This window comes from Populus alba, chromosome 15 (genome assembly GCF_005239225.2).
Source record: "Populus alba chromosome 15, ASM523922v2, whole genome shotgun sequence".
In the NCBI taxonomy this organism is placed as follows: domain Eukaryota; kingdom Viridiplantae; phylum Streptophyta; class Magnoliopsida; order Malpighiales; family Salicaceae; genus Populus; species Populus alba.
In genome coordinates this window covers 9,232,814-9,255,598 of record NC_133298.1, presented here as the reverse complement: position 1 = coordinate 9,255,598, position 22,785 = coordinate 9,232,814, and the positions used below count along the sequence as shown (strand labels likewise).

Below are 22,785 nucleotides of genomic sequence, written 5' to 3'. Positions count from 1 at the left end.
TTGCTAGAATATGAAGGTTTGATAATATAAACTAGAATATGATCATGCTATCATATATGTTCGGATTCTTTGTCTAATTTTCCAATCAGACTAGCTATATAAAAGTTTCTAAGAAAACTAGTCATTACAATCCCACTAACAGCTAAAATGATCATCCAATTTCTGCAGAGTTCCCGAGTTTTCATCATTAATGAATAAACGATTAACCAATTGATTTGGTAACCTCAAACAGTTGACTAGTTCATGCAGAATTTCATATTTAACAATTTAACATAGGTAAACCATCTAACTTAGATTTATATAATTATTATCAATCCTTTAATGCATGCAAAATAAAGTGTATGATTTTATTTTAATTGTACTATCAAGTAAGATATAAAGATTTACATTAAAGCAATAAAATGAACATTTATTATGAGTCTTCACTTTGCATTCTTCTTGGACTTTTAGATTGAGTTCTTCACATAATTCATCATACTTGTTGATATGTTCTTTGTATAAAACTTGTTTAAAGCTTGTTCTCAATCAAGTATATTATTAGTTCATTTTTCATCTTATTTTTATCATCAAAGTATATATAAAAAAAAACATGAATGTGTAACTCTAACGGTAAAAAATATCCTTTTTTTATGATAGCAATAAATAGATAGCTTAGATATTAAAATGAGTCTCCCTTTATCTTTTGCAATGCAATATATAGGAAACTTTAACATTTTTGGCATTATCTAAGAATGTAAGCATTTAACATTTTACATATGCATTTAGAAATTCAAGTTTCTCCCTTTTAATGTATGTATATTCCCTTAATGCATTCATATATTATTAAGTTGTCCTTTACCATATAATACATCTACAATACCTCTTTCCTCCTGTATCATCAACAACAAAAAAATGTAATGGAAAGGTGGGGATATAAAAGTAGAATGTCAATGGAAATTAAAAATCATATTTACAATATTTTTAAGTACATAATCTTAAAAAAAAAAAAAAAAACCTACAATATCCATTACATTGAGAAAAGAAATAAAAAATAAAGCATAAAAACATTTAAACACAAAACATAATACATATGATCTAGGGTGGTGGATAACGAGAGAGAAGAGAAGCCATCATGTTTTTGATATCCTTCAAGTCTTCAACTATTGTTTTTAGTATCCTCATGTGTGATTGAGTTTCTTTAATTTGATGCTTATCAATCTCAAGATGCATAAGGTGGATTTTTATCTTATATGACCATGTGCTAGTAAAAAGCCTTTTACAGCAAGAAAGCAGTTGGTGGTGTCTCAAACATAGCCTCAAGTTCATCATCACTATCAACATGTTCTTTTTCATTAACATCATACTCTTCTTTAGTCATTACAATTCTATTGACAGCTAAAATGGTTGACTAGTTTAGATTGGTTAAGTCAATCGATCGACTAGTTTAACTTAGGTGAATTCTAAAGACTTAGGAATCATATAAACTCTTGGACTTGTTCTAAAGTTAAACTAGTTTTAATGATTACTTAGAGTTTAACACTCCAAAGTTAAACTCAAAATTAGGTTAAGTCATGCAAAGTGAAGTGTATGAGTTCATTCTAATTGTTCTATCAATTAAGATATAAGTATTTATATTTAAGAATTAAAATGGACATTTATTCTAAGTCTTCACTTTGCTCCATTCTTAGACTTTCGAATTGAGTTCTTCATGTAATCCATCATGCTTGTTGATATGTTCTTCATATAAAACCTGTTTAACGCTTATTCATAACCAAGCATATTATTAGTCTATTTTTTATTTTATTATTATAATTAAAATATATAAAACAATAAATGTGTGACTTTAAAGGTCAACAAAGCCTTCACATGCTCACCTCAATAGACTTTTTGACCTCCTAAATTCTTTATGAAGTTTTGATGCTAATAGAAGGTCATACCATCCAAGTAATAAAAGGCTATTTTAAATTTCTGGAATCATTTATCTCCTTCATATCAAATTATTGATTGCATTTATAAAATCATTTATGTATATCATCACCATCAAAGCATGAAAAATCCCTTCTAGGCTTATGTACCTTATAATAGTGTTGTTTAAAGCAGAACCTCCACTATGAAGGTCTTAGGAAGCTTTTATGGGATATGTTCAACAATAGTTGATTGCACCTTCTACAAAAGAAAAAAAATGTTAAAAAAGAGCCCATTAATGAGGTCTTTATAATCTTTTATTCTGGCGTCATGGCTAATTTAAGTGCTTTCTAATTTATGGCCATAAACTTCTAGTAATCTCATCACTTGCTCATATTTTTACGTTTTTTCCTTGTTAATAAAGTCAATAGAGTCTTCTAGTTTCTTAAGATCTTAAGACTTTATGCCAGATGACATGTCTAGTGTCTAAAGATCTAAGATTCTGATACCACTTTTAGAAAGTGAAATGGGAATAGAACTAATATTTGCAATCTCTAGATGTTATGGAACCAATAAGCAACTTTAATATAGATTGTTTTAATGGTGAAGTTAGAGAGAGAGAGAGAGAGAAGAGAGAGAGAGAGAGAGAAGGGGGGGAGGGAGAGAGCATTAATTCATCATTCAGTCATCATGAGCAAATCATTCTCTCCCATTTTGTTGCATATCCTTAGAAATTCTAGAATCATTTCCATAATACACTACCACACTACACGTGTATATTCAACAAACGACAAAAAAAAAAATTATTTAAATGGTGCATTTCCTAAAGAGTGCATAGTGTTCCAATCATCATAAAATGCTAACTTTCCCTTCTTTTTAAATTGAATCAAACCCCTCTCTTTCATTTCTCTTGCAAATAGCTAGTTATTATTAACAAAAGCTAAAAGAGGTGGTGTTTATTGTACACCAACTCACAAAACACTATTTATTACAATGATTTTCTTTACCTTTGGTTTTTTTTTTTTTTTTATCTTTTTAACATTTAGTCCATTGAATATTGGGTTTCATGATTTGTTGCAGTTTATTTTTGATGTGGTTATCCTAGTCTCATTACTAGATCATGAGTTTTATGAGTTAACTCGCAAGTTAATTTAAGTTTTTTTTTTATTCTTTTTTTAATTGATTTGTTTTCAATTGCATCCTTCCACATGAGGTTGATTACGAATTGAATTTTATAATTTATTTTGATTCATTTTGCATGGGGTTATCATGCTCTCATGAACCAGGTTGTAGATTTGACAAGTTGATCTAGATCGATCTAAGTCAGTCCAATATATTGTCTACTTGGTAATTTTTTAAAAAATTAATAATTTTTTCTTAAATTTATATGAGTCAAACTATATCAAGTCGACAATATCATATGAAATCATGCTTCACTTGGTTTAAATTATTTTTTCTTCTAGAAAAAATATTAACAACACTTGGATGTTTTTTTTACATTAAAAAAAAAAATTCTGCTACGGGTCAACAATACAGTAAGGATCTATCTGTGATCAACTCCTTTCCATACCCATTTTATGTACCAAAACTATATCGTCCACATGGAAAGAAGAAGAAAAAAATCAAGTAGTTGAAACAGAGCCTTAACAAGCAAACCTGATTTACTGAAAACAAGAAGCCATCCTATATTGCAATTAAACTTTTCCTGAGACCGACATAATACTTCCAGGTACAATCCATTTTACACATCATTGTAATAGAAGCATGATTGATCCGGGCAAGATACAAGAATCTCCAAAGTACCGAAATCCCCACCTGAACCTTTCATCAGGCTTCTCTGGCATTTGCAATTTTTTTTTTTCTTTCAAGCTGCTCATGATCAACATCAAAATAAAAAAACGAACACCAACCACCTTGTAGTGTCATATTTTTAACGACCACAAGCTAAAAGCAAAAGCAGTGTCATAATTTACTGGATAAATTATAGTAGGATACTGCTTACTAGGATTGTGAACATGATGGGTATACATTTATGTGCAGCGATCATGGATGCCCACGTATATTTATGGATTTATTTACTAGGCAGTCGTGAAGGGATTTTTGGTAAGTGGTCTCGGTTGTTGGTTATTCTGTCCCCTGACTAGGAGAGAGTTGTTTGGCATGTAGAGAAGGTTGTGTCGAGCACAGTGATGATGGAGACTCGTAAACTACATCAACAAAGAACTTGAAAGGCTAATAATATTCAGAAGTAATCCTTGACTGAAAAGGAGGAGTCGTGCCTGTTTGTAACAAATAGCATTACTTCAGGGCAACAAAGAGCATGTTAGATGTGTAGAGGAGGGGTTAAAATGACAAATGCTACGAAGCTTTACAAAAGCCATAATACCATAACTATGCGGCCGATGTTTAGCAAGATGACAATGGTGGGTATCAAGAAAAAAAAGTTGAAGCTAGAAATTGGAGCTGCAGGTAACAATAGGTACTAAATTTAGTTGCATGCAATTTACACAATCGTACACTACTGCAAAGATTGTTATCATCTTGCTCGAATTATTTATTATCACATCATGGAAAAACCTGTGAGAAAATGGTGGAGTGCATCTGTGAAAGTTGACAGGTTCTCATGGGTACACGTTGATATAAACTCAATAAACATTGATTCGGCAGTTTAATTGCTGAAAAGATGCTTCACTAGAATAATCCCAGTCTATTCAGCAACACACCAGATGTAATATGCAAATTGAATACCATGATCTATATAGATCAAAGGACAGGAAAGCTAAACGCTGAGAAAGAGTAAAAGAAATCTCCAAACAAAATAGCACAAAATATCCAAAAATAAATCAAACATCAAGTAACAAGGCATATACCACCAAAATTCTTTAACCGTAAACCATTCATAACATAGTTCTGGAGGAAAAGGAAAGACAAAAGGAAAAACAGCCCCATTCATACGAAGCTCAAACCACACATTCAATACATCATAGGTACTACTAGACAGATAGCCTAACACATTTCATCTTCGATTTCAATCTACCTGACAGTAACAATGTCATCAATCTTCAAAATCATCCGCACACACTCTGCTGCCAGTGTGATGGCACTTGTGCTCACAAGCAGAGGCTGAACCACATTCTCCTCCAAAATATTTGTGATCTGCCCCTTCCTCACATTGATTCCTGCATTGATCTCTCCTTGAGCATGCCTATTCCTCAGTTCAGTCACAATAGTAATAGGATTCAACCCTGCATTCTCTGCCAAAGTATATGGTATAACCTCAAGTGCCTCAGCAAATGACTTCACACAGTATCCTTCCATCCCATGCAGCACCTTGGCCCATGCTCCAAGCTGCCTTGACAACTCAATCTCTGGTGCCCCACCACCTGCAATCAAAAACTGTTTATTCACCAAACACCTAATGACACATAAGGCATCATGCAAGCTCCGATCTGCCTCATCAAGAACTAACTGATTGGACCCACGTACAAGCACACAGGTAGTCCTTCCCATATCCTTAATCCCAGTAATCTTGACAATCTTCCCATCTCCAAGTGAAACCTCCTCAACAAGATCCGCATGCCCCAACTTTTCCTCTTTGAAATGCTCAATATTTGCAATGGGCAAACAATTCAAAGTCTTAGTAATGAACTCAATCTCATCCCTCTCCACATCCTTAATCACCAAAATCTTCGCTTTCGCCAGATAATGCAAGGACAAATCTGTCACCGCATCCCTCAAAATACTCTTCTGAATCAGCAACACATTACACCCAGTTGCCCTAATCTTCTTAATCATACCCAAAATATAATTCCTCTCTTCCTTCAGAATCCTATCCATTTGTGCATAATCAGATACCACTATACTCTGCTCAATATCAGTCTTCGGCGGGGAAATCTGAAACTGAATAACCGCAATCTTGGCATTCTCAACACGCGTCAGCCCACCTGCAGCATGACTCACTTTCTTATCAAAAACCAAACCCCTAACCATCTCAGTATCATCCACGGTTCCACCCAGCTTTTTCACTATCTTAATATCCCTAAGATCAACTAAATCTGGCTTCTCAGGATCCACAACAGTCAAAACAGCATCAACAGCTAATGGAGCTAGCAACGACGAATACTGACTAACAACTTTACTATTTAATGAAGTACTAGCAGATTTCACCAACGAATCACGGTCCGTTAACTCTAAAGGCACAGCCATTGCAGTTAAAACATCAACAGCTTTAATTGAAGCTTTATGTAATGAATCGGAGATTACCGTAGGGTGGATACCAGAGGAGAGGAGTGAAAGGCACTGCTTAAGCAACGATCCGGCAATAACAACGACGGTGGTGGTGCCGTCACCAGCAGCTGTGTCTTGAGATTTAGAGAGTTCAACAAGCATCTTCGCAGCCGGTTGGAGAACCTCCATCTTGTTAAGAATTGTGGCGCCGTCATTGGTAATGATGACTTCGCCGCTCGCAGTTGAAATCATTTTGTCCATTCCTTTAGGACCAAGACTGGTTCTGACGGCGTCAGCCACCGCGCAAGCGGATTTGATGTTGGCATGGCGGATGTCTTCTTTCCGCTTGTTGTCAACGTACGACTCGGTTTTGGAAGATCGAGGAGCGGATTTTGCTACAAGTGCCATTGATTGTTTTTCTAAACGCTAACCCTAATTTAGTGGCGAGAGAGTGTAAATTAAAAAAGGAGGTAGGGGTAAACGAGAAAGAGAGAAACCCTAGAGAGCGATGGAATGAGATCGAGAGAGTTCTGTAACGATGAAAAAAGTCGGGCTTCTAAACGGCGAAGCGACTTGAGTTTTTTAAATAGCGAAATCGACTCCAACAAGTATATTGGCACGTAAAAAAAAATTAAAGTGCAAAAACAAAATATTCAATGAATTATATCTTTTAAAAAAATAAATTTTAATTATTAATTAAAAGATTTTTTTATTTAATATTATGATGAAAAAATATTAAATTTATTTAGGTTAACATGAGTTTAGCTATAAATTTATTTATGGGATATTCTTGAAAAAAAAAAAAGCAAAAAGCTCAAAACCAAATTAATTCAATATTAAAGGATAAAATTAATAAAAAATAATATTTATTTTTAAAAAAATTAAATAAACTCGAAGTTAATCAAGAAAATTTGCAACATAAATTATACATGTCATCAAATTTAATAATTTTTTATCCCAAAAATTATTTTTATATAATTATACGATAATAAAATAAATGATAATTTTTTTATATTAAACATTTTGTTTAGAAGTAAAAAAAAAAATGGCAATGGCATATGGTACCAAAATAAGCACATCATTGATACAAAAAGAATGAAATTATTATTATTTTTTTTTAAAAATGAAAGGCATAAAAAGCATTAAAAAAAAAATAATAATTCAAATACTATGAATTAATCCATTAAATTTGCAATTCAGCTCATGAATTGAGTTGAGTTCAATGATTTTTTTATCAAATTTTTTAACTCAAATATAAAATAGCAAAAACAAAACACCTAGAAGGAGCTCATGTGCATGGGACTTTCAGCCCAGCTTGTGAACCTGGGCATGTCTTTGTTTCTTAAAATATTCTTATAGGAGCATACAACATGTCATTCATCCTATTTTTTTTACAAAAAAAGGTTAGTAAATGACGTGCCGTATGCCTTCGCATAATTCGGCAACAAAAGGTTAGCAAAAAATTATGACTTTATTTTTTTGTCTTAAAACTCATTTTCATCCAATTTTTTGACTTAAAACATCTAGAAAACACCCTCAAATATTTTGATAAACTTATTAATGACCTTAAAAAAACCAAAATCAATCCAAACCTAAAAATATTCTCGTGATCAGACATGTCTCCTCGAGCAAGAAGAAAGAAACAAAACACTTAGGTAAAACCACCCTCATAAAATGGAACTCATTGATACCAATTTAAAATTTTTTTTTTTGTGGCTGAAATCATCCTCAATAATCATTTTCTCTTTTTACATTGGAATTCATAGTCCCTTCTCTCCTCTCAATAAAAAAAAAATGACTGGAAAATAAGAAAAATGAACTTTGGTATCAAAATTAATTTTTTGACAACTAAAGGAACCGATCACCTATAAAATTAAAAAGATGGAGATCAAAATAATTTTTTTGTATGAAATTTAAAGCCAACACCTATTTTACCCACCATTTTCACTTTGATTTTTTGATTTTCAATCCAACCCTTTCTTCTAAAAAAACTATGCTATCAAATGTAATTTTGGCTCAAAATGACTCAATTATGTCAAAAAAAAGTTAAAATCAAATTAAATTTTTTAAAAAACTTGACTATTACAATCCACAACGATTTAAAAGAGAATGAATAGTGTTTGTAGCCACCATGTTTTGGCAATAAGCTCCAGTTTCTTGTAATTTTCCTTTTCTTTTTACTATAAAGTAAGTACAATATTTATATCTAAGTAATTTAGTTACAAAAAAAAAAAAAATTAGCTATTTAATTTGCACTCCGGGTATGCAAACTATTTTGATGTGTTTTTTTACATAAAAAATTCAAAGTATAAATCTAAAAGCCTATGCAAACATATAATTTAATAAATTGATAATCATTTATGTAAATAAAACAGGGGGAAATCATTAACAAATAATTAAAAGAGAAATTAAAAAAATTTGAGACATGGATATAGATCAGAATATTTAATCACACAAAATAAAACATTTATTCGATTGTGTTTACTTAACTTGTTTATTTAAATCAATAAAAATAATAGAAATATAAACACATATAAAACTGATTGAATAAACCACGACCTAAAACAAAATATTGCACAAGACGAACATATTAGGAATATTATTTAAAAACAAATATTTTTTTAGAAAATAAATTTCATTTGTATAAAACAAAAAAATATAGATAAATTAGAATAATATCTTCAAAAACCAAATAAAACAAAACAATTTTAAAAAAAAATATGTTCAAAAAATGTACATGAATCCCGTGACCTAGGTCATGAGATCGAAATAAACTCATGGAAAAGAAATTAAAAATAATTGCAAAACCAATCTTTTAAAAAAGAAATTAATGTAGAATGATAAAGTCGTAAAAGAAAATGAGAAAAAATAAAAAAAAACAAATACGAACGACATTAACTTTTCAAACTCGTGACACGAGTCATTAGATTGGAAGCACCTTGTGTAAATTATTGTTAAAGGTTGGAAACTTAGGATGACTTGTGGTTAGTGATAACCTAACTTTGAAAAAATTAATCAAACCTAAAAAAAGAAGATCAAATCTTTAAGTAATCTTTTCAAATCATAAACGAACCTAAATTATGTAATTTAATTATTGGGACTCCCAAGAAAATTTTAAATTATTGTTTTCATTGCATGTATGTGTTTTGAAAAATTCAATAATGGTATTAGAGCCATCGTTAGAAAATTAAAGTTGTTCATTGCATGTTTTGATTTTTATTAGTATTAATTATGAATTAATTTTATGTGCAAAATTATTTTTCTCTAATGACTTTTTTTTTATTAAAAAAGATCTTCAATTATTGTTCTAGTCAGATCAAGTAGATTTTTTAAATATGGTTGGAATCCATCATGAAATAAAAAGAAGATTGATTTCTAAAATATTCTAATTGGTTTAGGATTTAATTAAAAATTTTTAATTAAAATATTTTTACAAAAATGAATTTTTCTAAAATAAAGAGATTTTTTAAGCTGAAATATTTTATTTAATTGATGCTAAAATAGTTTAGGATGTTAATAATAATTTTAATATGATTAAGTTCCTTATTAATCTTAAAAAAAGGTTTATAAAGCAAATCAATATTAAGTAAAAATTTTAAAAGTTTTAAAAAATTATCAAATTGAGTTTGATTTAATATTTTTAAATATTAGAGATATTATTTTAAAATTTCACATAAAATCAATAATTAAAATTGAAGAATGCAATATATTTAATGTTGTGTTGCTGATTTAAGTGTTTCTATGCGTAATTGATGATTATGCACATTACAAGACCAACGTGTTTGCATTTTTTTATGGTTAAATGGTTACATTATTAAATAGAGCCTCCAAATCCTATTTTCTCTACTTTTCATTTGTAAATTATTTTCTCATCTAATTCTTTTTAAATATAACTTGAGATTTTTTTATTCAATTATATAAATTTTATATAATTTTAAAATATAGAAATTTAAATTGAAAATTATTTTTTAATCTAAAATGAAAAAAAAGAACTAATTTTTATTATAAATGTGATAAAACCTTTTAATGGACAAGATTAAATGCGTACCTCATTTTTGTAGTTATGTCTTTATTGGACTCATGAAGTTTAGTTTTTTATTTTATTTTATTTTTTTAAGAGAACTTTAAAAAAATGCTCCCTATTTTTTTTTTATATATTTTTACTTTGTATTCAATTATTTATTTAAATTTTAATTAACACTCTCTCTTTGATCTTTTAATTTTTTTTGTTCATCTTTTTAATAGTAATTATTTATAATTTTATAATGTCTCAAATAGATTATTCTAATTTATCTTTTAAATATTTTATTTTATATTTGATATAAATAAATTATATTTTCATGATGTTTTATAAAAATAAAAATCAATCATTTTAGATAAAGAATAAAAATTCATAAATTAAAAAGAAATGTCATGGTTAAACATCCATATATGTTTTTGACTTTTAATGGAAAGATTGACTTTCTATTTTATCTTTTAAAAAATATTAAATATCTTTTCTAGTTTATGGGTTCACTAATATTTTGATTTAAATTTAAATTAATATTTCTTCTCTGTTTTTGTAAATGTTTTAGTTCACCTTTCTTAAATATTAGTTAGTTTTTTTTAAAAAATTATTTTGCATTTTTATAATGTCTTAAAGAGATTATTATTTTTTATTTTATATATATATATATATATATTTGGTGTATTTATAAAAATATAAATGAATTGTTTTTGGTAAGAAAAAAACCTCTAAAACAAAAAAATAAAATAAAAAAGTGTCAATTGAAAAAAATATTGGGATTAAATACTTGCATACTCAACTAAAAATTAGCTTTTTATTTAAGTATTTAATTAGTATTAAAAACTCTTTCACATGATTTATATACTATTTTATTTTATTAAACATAAATAGCATATTTGTACTTCTCAATTAAAAATTATTATACAATAAAATACATTTGTAAAACTGATATATCTTCTTATACTATGTTAGAAATTAAAATAAAATGTTACTTGTTTTTACGAATTAAAAATTCATAATATTTTAAAATATATTTATATTATGAACACATTATTTAAGTTAATCTTTAAATATAACTTAAAATTCTATCCATGTACAAAATTACAGGTAAAAAAGCCGAGCAGGCCGAAAAACTCCTCCAAAGCTCCACCATTCAAAATTGCCCAAAACAATTTATAAACCAAAAAAGAAAAGAAAAAAAAAGGGCTATCCATTCTTCAAACTTACAAACAAAAGATCTGGACTTTCCACAACTGCTCCTGCACGGCCTCATTCTCCACAATCAGCTAACCCAGCCAGAAAGAAAACAACCCTCTTACTTTCTCTCTCTTCTGCACTAAAATTTTCAACAACACAGGTTGTTGTCAGAGTAGTAGAAGTAGTATTTCTGAACCATAAACCCTAATCCAAGCAAATGTAACAAAAACCCTTCTAAAACCCCAGCAAGCAACCAAGAAAGAAAAAAGAAAAAAGAAGAGAAAACCATGCCTTGCTGTATCAGAATGAACACAATCATGTCTCTAAGACCCACTTCCACCAAAACAGCAAAATCTCTCCATTTCCATTACAAAGCTAAAACCACCCTTAAACCCTCTTTATTTTCTTCATCATCTTTTGTTTCCGTTAGAAACCACCAAACCCTATCTCTTACTAACCAGCCATTGCCCCGCCCTCTTCGATTCAGGCATCATGGGATTTTTTCATTCAAGTGTTTTGTTGTTGCTGATTTTCATTCCAAGAAACTTGCTTTGCCATATACCAGGTCTATGCAGAGCTTTAATTATGGCAGGTTTGCTTACCGGGATGTTTCTAGTGATGAATCCGATTATGAATTAGGCTCCTCCCAGAAGGAAATGGTTGGTTTTTAGTTCGATTTTGTTTGATTTTTCACAATTTAGCTCTTAAAAGTGTTTTTTCCCCCTTTCAATGCTGACTGAATATATCATTTGCTTCAGCTGCCCTTTTTGCCCCTTTGAAGAAAAAACTATGCCTATTTTCAGCACACTCGATGAAACTTTGTTCCTTTATGGGTTGGTGATTTATCTGTAGGGTTTATAATTAAAGTGAAGTTCAAGCATGTAACCTGTCTGTTTTTTTTTTTTTTTTTTCTTTGGTTGCATTGAGGAAAAATGTAGTCTTTTTTAAGAAATGGAATTTCTTGGCTTTTTAAGCACATAATGAACAATATTCTCACTCATACAACTTTAATTCGTATTTGTTGTTGATTCATGTTTCTTAGACTGGCTCGACCCTTGACAACGTTGATGATTGGAAATGGAAGTTAACCATGCTTCTTAAAAGTAAAGATCAGCAAGAAGTTGTATCCAGGGAGAAAAAGGACAGACGTGATTTTGAGCATCTATCAGCTATGGCATCCCGAATGGGTTTACACAGGTATTTTTAATCTTTTCTTAAAGTGTAAGCATTTGTTTTGCTGTTTCTTCATTATAACCATTGCGTGCATAGTTTGAATATAATTTATTTTTTGCAGCCGTCAATATTCAAGAGTTGTTGTGTTTAGTAAAGTCCCCTTGCCAAATTACAGACATGATCTGGATGATAAGCGTCCACAGAGAGAGGTATTTTCTTTTCTTAGTCCATGTCCCTCACTGTTCACTGTATTATAGTTTTACAATATAAAAGAGTAATGAATTGATATGCTCTGATCATTCTGTTAGAAACTTGCTCTCAAATACTTCTCAGCTCATTAGATCCAGGTGGGAACTTATTGTTCTTTTCACTAATTGAAGTATGTGCATAATTCTTGGGGGGCTAAGTTTCTTCATTCATATAATTCACTTTTGCAATGCGCTTGAAAAACTTATAGGTGATCTTGCCTTTTGGGTTACAAAGAGAAGTAGATGCTCATTTCAAAGCTTACATTTCCAAAAAGCCCACGAGCAGAGGATTTTTTCCTCCTAATTCCTTGTCAAGATCAAACAGTGGTGGGAGTATGGACACCGATGAAAGAATCTATGAGCGGCCAGAACTGTCAGTACAAAATAGTGTTGCCATGGAGAGAATTCTTAGTCGGAAGAGTTTGCAGCTTCGTAATCAACAAGAAAAGTGGCAGGTAAATTTACCCTGATCAGTTTCACAGAGTTATCTTTTGCAACAACTGCCCTTCTTGTCTGTCAAGTCGTTTTGCATTATAACTTATCATGATTTTCTTTACATACAAGTAAAACAGTGGTGCACTAGTGTATATTATGATATCTTAGTAGTGGGTGCCTTAGTACTGTTTTTCAATGTTCTAGGATTTTGTGATGAAGCACTTGGTATATTTCAGGTAAACTTTGGTAGTGGCTCTTCCACTTTTTGAGAACGTTGGCATTATGTTTCAGGAAGTACATGAACTTTTTAAAACTCTTGTAAATTTATTTTCTGTCAAGGTTGTGTAGTGGATATGCATCTTAAACATCCTTAATTTTATATTTGTTCCTGCTGGAATTTTTAAGTTTCTGCTGTCAAATATGTTATCCTAAAGTATTGGTTCTATAAGGAGTCAATTTGATTTGTATTAAGCGCAGATTTTACCTCTCATTTTCTGCTATACATTAATGTAACATTACAAGATATGGTGTTGATGGGTGTTAGTTCTTGTGTAGGAATCTCCTGAGGGCCAAAAGATGATTGAATTTCGTAGAAGCCTTCCTGCATATAAAGAAAAGGATGTGCTGTTAAAAGCTGTATCTGAAAATCAGGTGATTGTGATATGTTCTTTCTTGTAATTGCCTTCTGATTGCAGTCCTTGCCTTTATGAGGTTGTAACTCCTGCTAGGACAGTCGTTTTTTCTTCAATTTCAGCATTCCTTCATAATTCAATGCTAAGTCTTGACCAAGATGAAATCTGTTTATTTTTTCAATAAAATTTGCTCACTTGGGATTCTTGGACAATTTTATATGCCATGTCAAGGAATGCATTTCTCTCCACTTTGGTTGTTGAGCAAGTAGGATTATATGGTATATTGATACCTAATGCAGATGGTTTGGTGCATGACCCAATTTTGTTTTTAATACAACACCTTAAATGGTTTAAACAGTGACAGTGTATCAATTAATGCATATGGAGGCTATGCTGTGTGTTCTTATGGCTTTATGGGTAGTGATGCACGAGAAGGTCCAATAATGATTGAAAATAAATTCCTGTTTGGAAACTATATTGGTCAATTGTAAGCAAGGTGTCCTCAATTCAAGTAGGTGCATTCTTAAATGTAAGAGACAAGAATTGTATATAGAAAAGAGCAAGCTGCTTAGGCAATAAAATTTGAAGAGTTAGAACAAAATTGTTATGTGACCGAGTTGTCTCAGAGGAATCCTGCTTTGAGAATTAAATTGTGCTAAATCCATCTCTTAAATCTAATATAATATGGACCACTCAAGTCATCCAAGTGATGGATGTGTGCATGAACAAATGATTATGGTTGCAACTAGCATTATGGCTCGTATCTTACAAATGACCATTTATATTTACAATAAACTGATGCATGTTTGCAGGTTATTGTTGTCTCTGGTGAAACTGGTTGTGGTAAAACCACACAACTTCCTCAATACATACTAGAATCTGAGATTGAAGCTGCTCGCGGAGCTGCATGTAGTATTATATGTACACAGCCTAGAAGAATATCGGCTATGGCTGTTTCTGAAAGAGTTGCTGCAGAACGAGGGGAGAAACTGGGAGAATCAGTTAGTCCATGCCTCTGATATGATGAATCTTTTATTAAAAATCAGGAGTTTGTAAATTATTTTGATCTATGCTATTTTGCTCTCGTTTTAAAAGGTTGGTTATAAAGTTCGGCTTGAGGGTATAAGAGGAAGGGACACTCGACTTTTATTCTGTACGACTGGCATATTGTTGAGGAGATTACTTCTGGACAGAAATTTAAAAGGTGTAACTCATGTCATCGTTGATGAGATTCATGAACGTGGAATGAATGAAGGTAACTTGGAATTCATTTAAGATATTTGTTGTTATATCACTTGATATTTACCATGGTTCTCTTATTTGTCAGATTTCCTTCTTATTGTACTGAGAGATCTGCTTCCTCGTCGACCGGAGTTGAGATTGATTTTGATGAGTGCAACCTTAAATGCGGAGCTTTTCTCTTCCTACTTTGGCGGTGCTCCAACAATTCATATTCCTGTAAGTCTTGCATTGCTAATTTCTGTCCTGATAAAGTGTAGGAAACCAATCCCTTATCCTTTGAAACCAGCAGGCAAAGATCTTGTTAATTTTGCTGCTTAATTTAACTGTACAGGTTAACCTCTTAGCTTATTTCAAGTTACTACTTACTAATCTGGTTGCCTGTTCAGTTTTTTGGAATTTCTTGATGCTTAGGTGGCAGAATGCTTTCTCTAGAGTTTCTTTCACTCCTTTTTTTGGTTTTGCCAGTGTTCATTTGCTCTTTGTTCTTTTGCCACCCTTGTTTTTGGTGCAATCCATTTGTGTACCTCTCTGCATACTCCATTACTAGTTAAATTAAAAGTCCTAAGCTAAGTAGAAAACAAATAATTAAAATCTAAAATTAACCAGGAAAATGATTAAAACAAGAAAACATTAACTTCAGACTTTATATCAAATGATTTTGGGTTTCTTTTTGGACTTTTTTTTCAGGCTTGGTCTTGTCAATCTGGTTCATAAACTCCTGAGATAATTGTTCTACTCCAATATAGCGAAGATAAAACTAGGGTTCTCAAGCTCTAAGGTTATTGACCAAATTGTAGAGACATGTAGAGAAAATTCTTTGGTATTTTATTGAATCTGAATAATAGTCTTGATCTTCATAAAATAAACTAGATATCCTTATTTATATTAGTACTAAAATAAATCCTTTATAAGAAAGGATTTCTAATTAAAATTTATTTAATTAATAGAATCCATCTAATTAATAGAATCCATCTACTATTAGGATTGCTAAATAGTAAAATACTAATTAAATTTAAAGATTTAAAGCCCTAAGCTAAATAGAAAACAAATAATAAAAATCCAAAATTAACTAGGAAAATAATTAAAACAGGAAATACAATAACTTCATATTTCAATCTAGTCTATAAACTCTTGGGATAATTGTTTGACATCATAAGAACATAGCAAACAATATGGTTTGGCCTGGACATAGTACTAATTTTTAAAAATTGGTTGATGCATGCACATGTAGTTTTAGACTTATGTTGAGTTAGATACAGTAGAAAAACAAAGAAGTGGTGTGTGCAACGAGCTAAATAATGAGTAAACATGTCATGTTTTTTATTTTATTCTTCATGAAAAATACTTAACAATGGTTACTTTCTTATGTATCCAATCTCTTAAGAGAATGTATTAAGATTTCTTCCCCCTCTTCACTCCTAAACCAAACACCTCCTAGATGTAAAACATTGTGCTTCTCTTGTTAATTTACCTGCAACATAACTTCTTGGTGTGCATTATTTTTGTTCTTTTCTCTTTGGTCATGCATGCACTTCCTTTTTTATGTTACAATTGTGATTTCTGATACATATTTTATAATCCAAAGTAGAAAGAACATGATTTGATTGCTTGGTAGATTCAAGACGTCTTTCTCTTTTTGGATGCTAATGGTTTTTTGCCCAATTTTCCAGGGTTTTACATATCCTGTCCGTGCACATTTTTTAGAGAATATTCTTGAAATAACAGGATATCGGCTGACTCCTTACAATCAAATCGACGATTATGGTCAAGAAAAGACGTGGAAAATGCAAAAACAAGCTCAAGCTTTCAAAAAGAGGAAGAGCCAGATTGCTTCTTCTGTTGAGGTATATAAATTCATGAAATTGTCTGATTCATGTAACATGCATGAGTTTGTTTTTTCACTAGCTCTGCCTTACAACTTTTTGACAGGATGCCCTTGAAGTTGCTGACTTTAAGGGGTGTAGTTCACGCACTCAGGAGTCTTTATCTTGTTGGAATCCTGACTCAATTGGTTTTAACCTCATTGAGCATGTTCTTTGTCACATAGTTAAGAAAGAGAGACCTGGTGCTGTGCTGGTTTTTATGACTGGTTGGGATGACATTAACTCTTTAAAAGATCAGCTACAAGCTCATCCTATCTTGGGTGATCCTTGCAGAGTATTGTTACTGGCCTGCCATGGTTCCATGGCCAGCTCTGAGCAGGTGATTTCATTGTCTTTGATATGATATTGAAATAGCACATAAATTAAACCCCTAATTTCTGCTTTTCCTTTTTGCCATTTTTTCTGGTTTCCCACATTTTCGTTATTGTTTGGAAATATGTAGTGAATTTGTATTGTTTATTCCAGTGATTGGCATTTTCCTGATTCCTGATCCCTTTTGTTTTCATCCAGAGGTTAATATTTGATAAACCCGAAGATGGAGTGAGGAAAATTGTCTTAGCTACGAATATGGCTGAGACTAGTATTACTATCAATGATGTGGTATTTGTGGTTGATTGTGGAAAGGCAAAGGAGACATCGTATGATGCTTTAAATAATACTCCTTGTTTGCTTCCATCCTGGATCTCAAAGGCTGCTGCCCGGCAAGTAAGGCCCACTCTCTTAAACATCAACTTTACAAGAGTTAGGTTGGATGTCCATAGGAAAGTGGCCAGAACATTACTTTATAAGATGTTTGGTCTTGTTTATAATGTGTACTGTCCACATAAATTGTTAATAAGCAGAAAAAATTCCCTTCTTAGGCTTTTTTTATAGCCCTAAAAGCAGCATATTATTGAGTAAGTTTTTAGATTTTAAACTGCATTATTTACACTCTCTATATGATTAAGAAAATCTCCCAAACATTCTCGTTTCTGCATGCTAAATCATTGCAAGTGGAAGTTCCAAGTACAGTTGATAAAATAGTTGTTAATAGTGAAATGGTCTTCCCTTTTGGTTCTTTGGCATAAACATGGTATGGTGCAGGAAAAAAAGGGAGGTAGACTGGATAGCAGATCTTTTATCCAAATCCAAACATACGTCCAGAATATTTTTGGTTAATTTATGTGCAGCTTGCCAAAATTCTTATTTTTATTAACAATAATGTTTCAATCTGCCTAGATATTTTTGACTTAGCTTTGGCATGAAAAATCCTATCAATTTTCCACATGCTTGTTGTTGCCCAGAGAATTTTTCTGTAATTAAAATGATTTATGGCTTTTTTTAAGGGTATAGTTTCTCTGGACAATTGCTTTTGCATTGAGAGTTAGTTTTCTGGTTTGGTTATAATGGTGTTCGGTGTTTGCTTTTCAGAGAAAGGGAAGAGCTGGTCGTGTTCAACCTGGCGAGTGTTATCATCTTTATCCCAGATGTGTTTATGATGCATTTGCTGACTATCAATTACCAGAACTTTTGAGGACACCTTTACAGTCTTTGAGTTTGCAAATCAAAAGTCTCCAACTTGGAAGTATATCAGAGTTCCTATCAAGGGCCCTGCAGCCACCAGAGCCTCTATCGGTAATTCCTAACTGAGCCTGTTATCAAAATCTGCATATTGGTGGATCTTGCTCGTGCCAGTCTTCTGGCTTGCCACTTTAATTTTCGAGTTTTAACACAGCTCCAACATTTGCTCTCTTTCTTTCTCTCTCTCTTTTTTTTTTGTCTATGTTTAAGTTTTCTACATCTGTTTTGTGTTGTAGGTTCAAAATGCTGTTGAGTATTTGAAGTTGATTGGGGCTTTAGATGAGCATGAAAATCTTACAGTGCTAGGTGCAGCATTTGTTTTTCTTCCAAAAGTTCATTTTGGATCTCATATCCAATTTTTTGATTTTTTTTAAGATAGCGATGGTTAATTCTTCAAATAATTGATGCTAAATCAGGATTGCTGCTTTTCAGGACGTCATTTGTCAGTGCTTCCAGTTGAGCCTAAGCTCGGGAAAATGCTCATATTGGGGACCATTTTCAACTGCCTAGATCCAATAATGACTGTCGTTGCTGGTCTCAGTGTTAGAGATCCATTCTTAATACCATTTGACAAGAAGGATGTAAGTCTCCAGCATATCTATAGTTTCGCCTGATGTTTCGATTAATTTTTAGTGTGTAATTGATGATATTCTTTTCTCCATGGATTTAGTTTGGTAGAACTATCATCATATCTTGATCTGATTTTTTTGGGCATAAATTTATAAATATAGGTAAGAATGATAGGAAGGTATGGGTGCTTTAACTCGGAAACTTATGCTTTGTTTACCATGGTGTATATGATTGAGACATAATAGAAGACTTTTTAGAGGCAAGGAGAGAACTGCCTTTGATGTCAAGTGAATGTTTCTGAGAACCTTGTTCCATTGGTTACCTATGCATATTTCTTTTTTCTAGTTTTTTTTCTTCCTCAGAAGATTTGGATTCCTTAAGTTTAAGGTCTCAGCTCTCCTTTCTTCATGTTTCTGTTCTTGTTGTTTGTTACAGTCCTGTCAAATAAATCTACTTGATGAAAGGAAAATGAGTTTTTATCTCAACATTCTTTCTTAAGAGATTTTCAGTTTGTAATATTTAAAATTAGCAGTTCAGAGATGCAGAAAAAGATTTGTTTGACCAAGAAATGTACACAAGAAACCACGTCTTTATCCCTTTTCTGTTCTTTGTGTGAATTTCAATTGTTCATCTCTTGAGGGGTTGTCTTGTCTGTGGCAGGTGTTTTGTTGAAATCTATGATGATGTTTTAAGACCAAGTTTCATGTTGTCAAATACAAGGAGTCTAGGAATGACTTGCAATTTTTTCCTTGCAGCTTGCAGAGTCTGCAAAAGCACAATTCGCTGGTCGTGATTGCAGTGACCATCTTGCACTTGTCCGGGCCTATAATGGTTGGAAAGATGCAGAAAGACAACAATCTGGTCATGAGTACTGTTGGAAGAATTTTCTTTCTGCACAGACTCTAAAAGCCATTGATTCCTTAAGGAAACAATTCTTTTACTTGCTCAAGGATACTGGACTGGTTGATAAGCAGATAGAAAATTGCAATTCAAGGAGCATTGATGAGCATCTTATGCGAGCAGTCATCTGTGCTGGCCTGTTCCCTGGAATGTGCTCTGTTGTGGTAAGTCATACTGCAAATTTGCTGTGTATTGCTCTTTATTCTCTTTGATTTTGCAGTTTTTTAGATTGAAGAAACAGTTTCTATTCCTCGCCTAGTTCATGCTTCCAGCTTCTGTTTGTCCTATAACCTGAAATTCCAATGAGCCAAATAGAATGAACGGTGCTTTAGGCTTTGTTCAAGAAATGAAATGGAGAAGTAGGGCATGGGTAGGTCAAGGAATAGAAGAGAAACAGTGATGAAGTGCTAGGGCCTTTCTATTAATTGGAACATAATCACAGGCTTTCAGAGCTAGTAATTAGTGAACCTTTTCTTGTTGAGATGGTATAATGTCTGCATCATATGATTTTGTTATGTAGAACAAGGAGAAGTCGATAACACTGAAAACAATGGAGGATGGCCAGGTGCTTCTGTACTCGGTAAGTTTCACATCTGTAAATACCATGGTCTTCCTTGAAGGCACTGTTTTATCTACCCTGTTTTTAATTGAGGATACCACCACATTCAAATTTATAATCATTCATTTGTTTTCCTGATTGTATTTCACAACAGAATTCTGTGAATGCTGGGGTGCCCAAAATTCCATACCCTTGGTTAGTTTTCAATGAAAAAGTGAAAGTGAATTCAGTTTTTCTCCGTGATTCAACTGGCGTTTCTGATTCCGTGCTGCTTTTATTTGGAGGAAACATTGAGAGGGGTGGACTAGTAAGTTTTTTAATGGTTTTCTTGTTTGCTTCTACTCTTCTCTTTTTACATCCATTTTTATGCTTCCTTTTGCTGAAACTATTTATTTATTTTGATAGGATGGGCACCTAAAAATGTTGGGAGGATACTTGGAATTTTTTATGAAACCCACATTAGGAGATATGTATTTAAGCTTAAAACGTGAGCTTGAGGAACTGATTCAGAATAAAGTAAGTATTATTTTTTTGTGCAAGTGTTCAAATTATTTGATGATTAGACACATTTAAGCTCTTGAGTTTTCTATCCACCCTGTCCTAATATTTGGGTGTTTGATGTTTTTTCGCTGCTGGCAGCTTCTAGATCCCAAGTTGGATATACAGTCCCACAACGAGCTTCTGATGGCAATAAGATTGCTGGTTTCAGAGGACCAATGTGAGGGTAGATTTGTATTTGGTCGACAGCTGCCAGCACCCTCAAAGAAGGCAGAAAAGGCCAAAAATGTTGCTGGTGATGGGGGTGACAATTCTAAGAATGAGCTTCAAACTTTACTTGCCAGGGCAGGGCATGAATCACCCACTTATAAGACAAAACAACTGAAAAACAACCAGTTCCGTTCTACTGTTTTCTTTAACGGGCTGGACTTTGCTGGGCAGCTTTGCAGCAGTAAGAAACTTGCAGAAAAGGATGCAGCTGCTGCAGCTCTACTGTGGTTGAAGGGGGAGACACATTCATATTCCAGAAATACTGACCAGTTCTCGGTGCTTCTGAAGAAGAGTAAGACCACAAATCCAAACAGAATCCCAGTTCGTGGTGGTAAATGGAATTAGGGTGGTGATAGAGAACTAAGTAATAAACTATCAATATCATTTACAGCAAAGGAAGAACTAAAGCAATTTTTTGTGAACCCGCATGTTGGATTCAGATACTCCAGTTTTCAAATGGCAGCTGAAAGGAAACTCAGACTTCACTGCACCTCTTGTTTCTTAGAAAGGTGTGAGATTTAACATGCTCCAAAGTCAGAAGGCTCCATTTCTACCCAACTGAGTGGAAGACAAACAATTTCTCTATGCACGGGTCCTTATGCTTCAGTTCAAAGATCTCATCGATCCACATATATTGCTGAATGAAAGGGCCACTGTCACTTCTATATCTAACTACTGTCAGTATAGTGAATGAATAGCACTATCATTCTTACCAAAAGAAAAACAAGTGAGGGTTCATTTGTAAAACAAAATATTTACACTATTCATCTATCTATTTTCCATCAAATTTTGGTAACTGATGTCATAAATGGTAAAGGAAGGCCAACAGAAACCTTTGTGTACCCTCTAGCATTGGATGGTTTGGTCAACTGGCACAGCTTGGCGCATGGAAAAGCCCTGAGATCAATTAGCTTGTCAGAATTATTGTTCAGTCTTGTAGGTAATATACCTCTCATCCATTGTTGACCATGCCATATTAATGGTTAAAAGATAAATGTTTTCTATTCTTTGGTTCTAGATATAAAGATGTTTCCAAGCCTGACTTTACTGTCGATATTTTTGTTTTGTTATTTGATCTCTGATCATGTTACATATATGTTGCTAGGACTTGATATCATGATCTTGTGATTTCATTTTACAGTTTCTTATTTGCTTGAATTGTCAAAAATATTTGGAATAGTTTTGTTTCGTGCTAATTAAGGGATAAAATTTCCACTTTTCAAATTAAAATGTTAAGAATAGAATGTTACGTGGATTTGTTATATCTTAATACCTGTGCCATTCATTTTAAAAAATAAAATCATGCTAAGTTGCAGTCACGTTGACACCTGATAATGAATTCAATTAAAGCAACCATTCTTGGCTATTACAGGACAAATAGCCAATGAACGAAACTAAGAGAGCAAGCCAGGCCTGCCCTTGTGTATGTGATATATACCATACTTAATTGCTCTTGAGGTTGTAGTAGAAGTCTCATCACTCTTGTCTGCAAGATTTTTTC

General features: G+C 32.4%; 2 protein-coding genes across 2 annotated transcripts; one reads left to right on the top strand and one right to left on the bottom strand.

Moving 5' to 3' along the window:
* Positions 1–4,751: 4,751 nt before the first annotated feature.
* On the bottom strand, positions 4,752–6,694 carry LOC118037357 (T-complex protein 1 subunit delta). Its single transcript, XM_035043320.2, has one exon. The coding sequence runs from the start codon at positions 6,517–6,519 to the stop codon at positions 4,918–4,920; it is 1,602 nt and encodes a 533-aa protein (XP_034899211.1). The 5' UTR covers positions 6,520–6,694; the 3' UTR covers positions 4,752–4,917.
* Positions 6,695–11,301: 4,607 nt separating this feature from the next.
* On the top strand, positions 11,302–22,338 carry LOC118037358 (DExH-box ATP-dependent RNA helicase DExH3). Its single transcript, XM_035043321.2, has 19 exons — positions 11,302–11,973; positions 12,357–12,511; positions 12,609–12,696; positions 12,945–13,190; positions 13,726–13,821; positions 14,615–14,803; positions 14,898–15,057; positions 15,130–15,260; positions 16,715–16,888; positions 16,974–17,246; positions 17,438–17,632; positions 18,338–18,541; positions 18,724–18,793; positions 18,920–19,068; positions 19,813–20,121; positions 20,478–20,537; positions 20,671–20,823; positions 20,922–21,032; positions 21,156–22,338. The coding sequence occupies exons 1-19, from the start codon at positions 11,602–11,604 to the stop codon at positions 21,627–21,629; spliced, it is 3,609 nt and encodes a 1,202-aa protein (XP_034899212.1). The 5' UTR covers positions 11,302–11,601; the 3' UTR covers positions 21,630–22,338.
* The last annotated feature ends 447 nt before the right edge of the window (positions 22,339–22,785 follow it).

Coding starts and splice junctions, on each gene's coding strand:
- LOC118037357 (XM_035043320.2), bottom strand. CDS start 6,519: ATGGCACTTGTAGCAAAATCCGCTCCTCGATCTTCCAAAACCGAGTCG.
- LOC118037358 (XM_035043321.2), top strand. CDS start 11,602: ATGCCTTGCTGTATCAGAATGAACACAATCATGTCTCTAAGACCCACT. Junction 14,804..14,897: donor GGGAGAAACTGGGAGAATCA/GTTAGTCCATGC, acceptor TCGTTTTAAAAG/GTTGGTTATAAAGTTCGGCT. Junction 17,633..18,337: donor CAAAGGCTGCTGCCCGGCAA/GTAAGGCCCACT, acceptor TTTGCTTTTCAG/AGAAAGGGAAGAGCTGGTCG.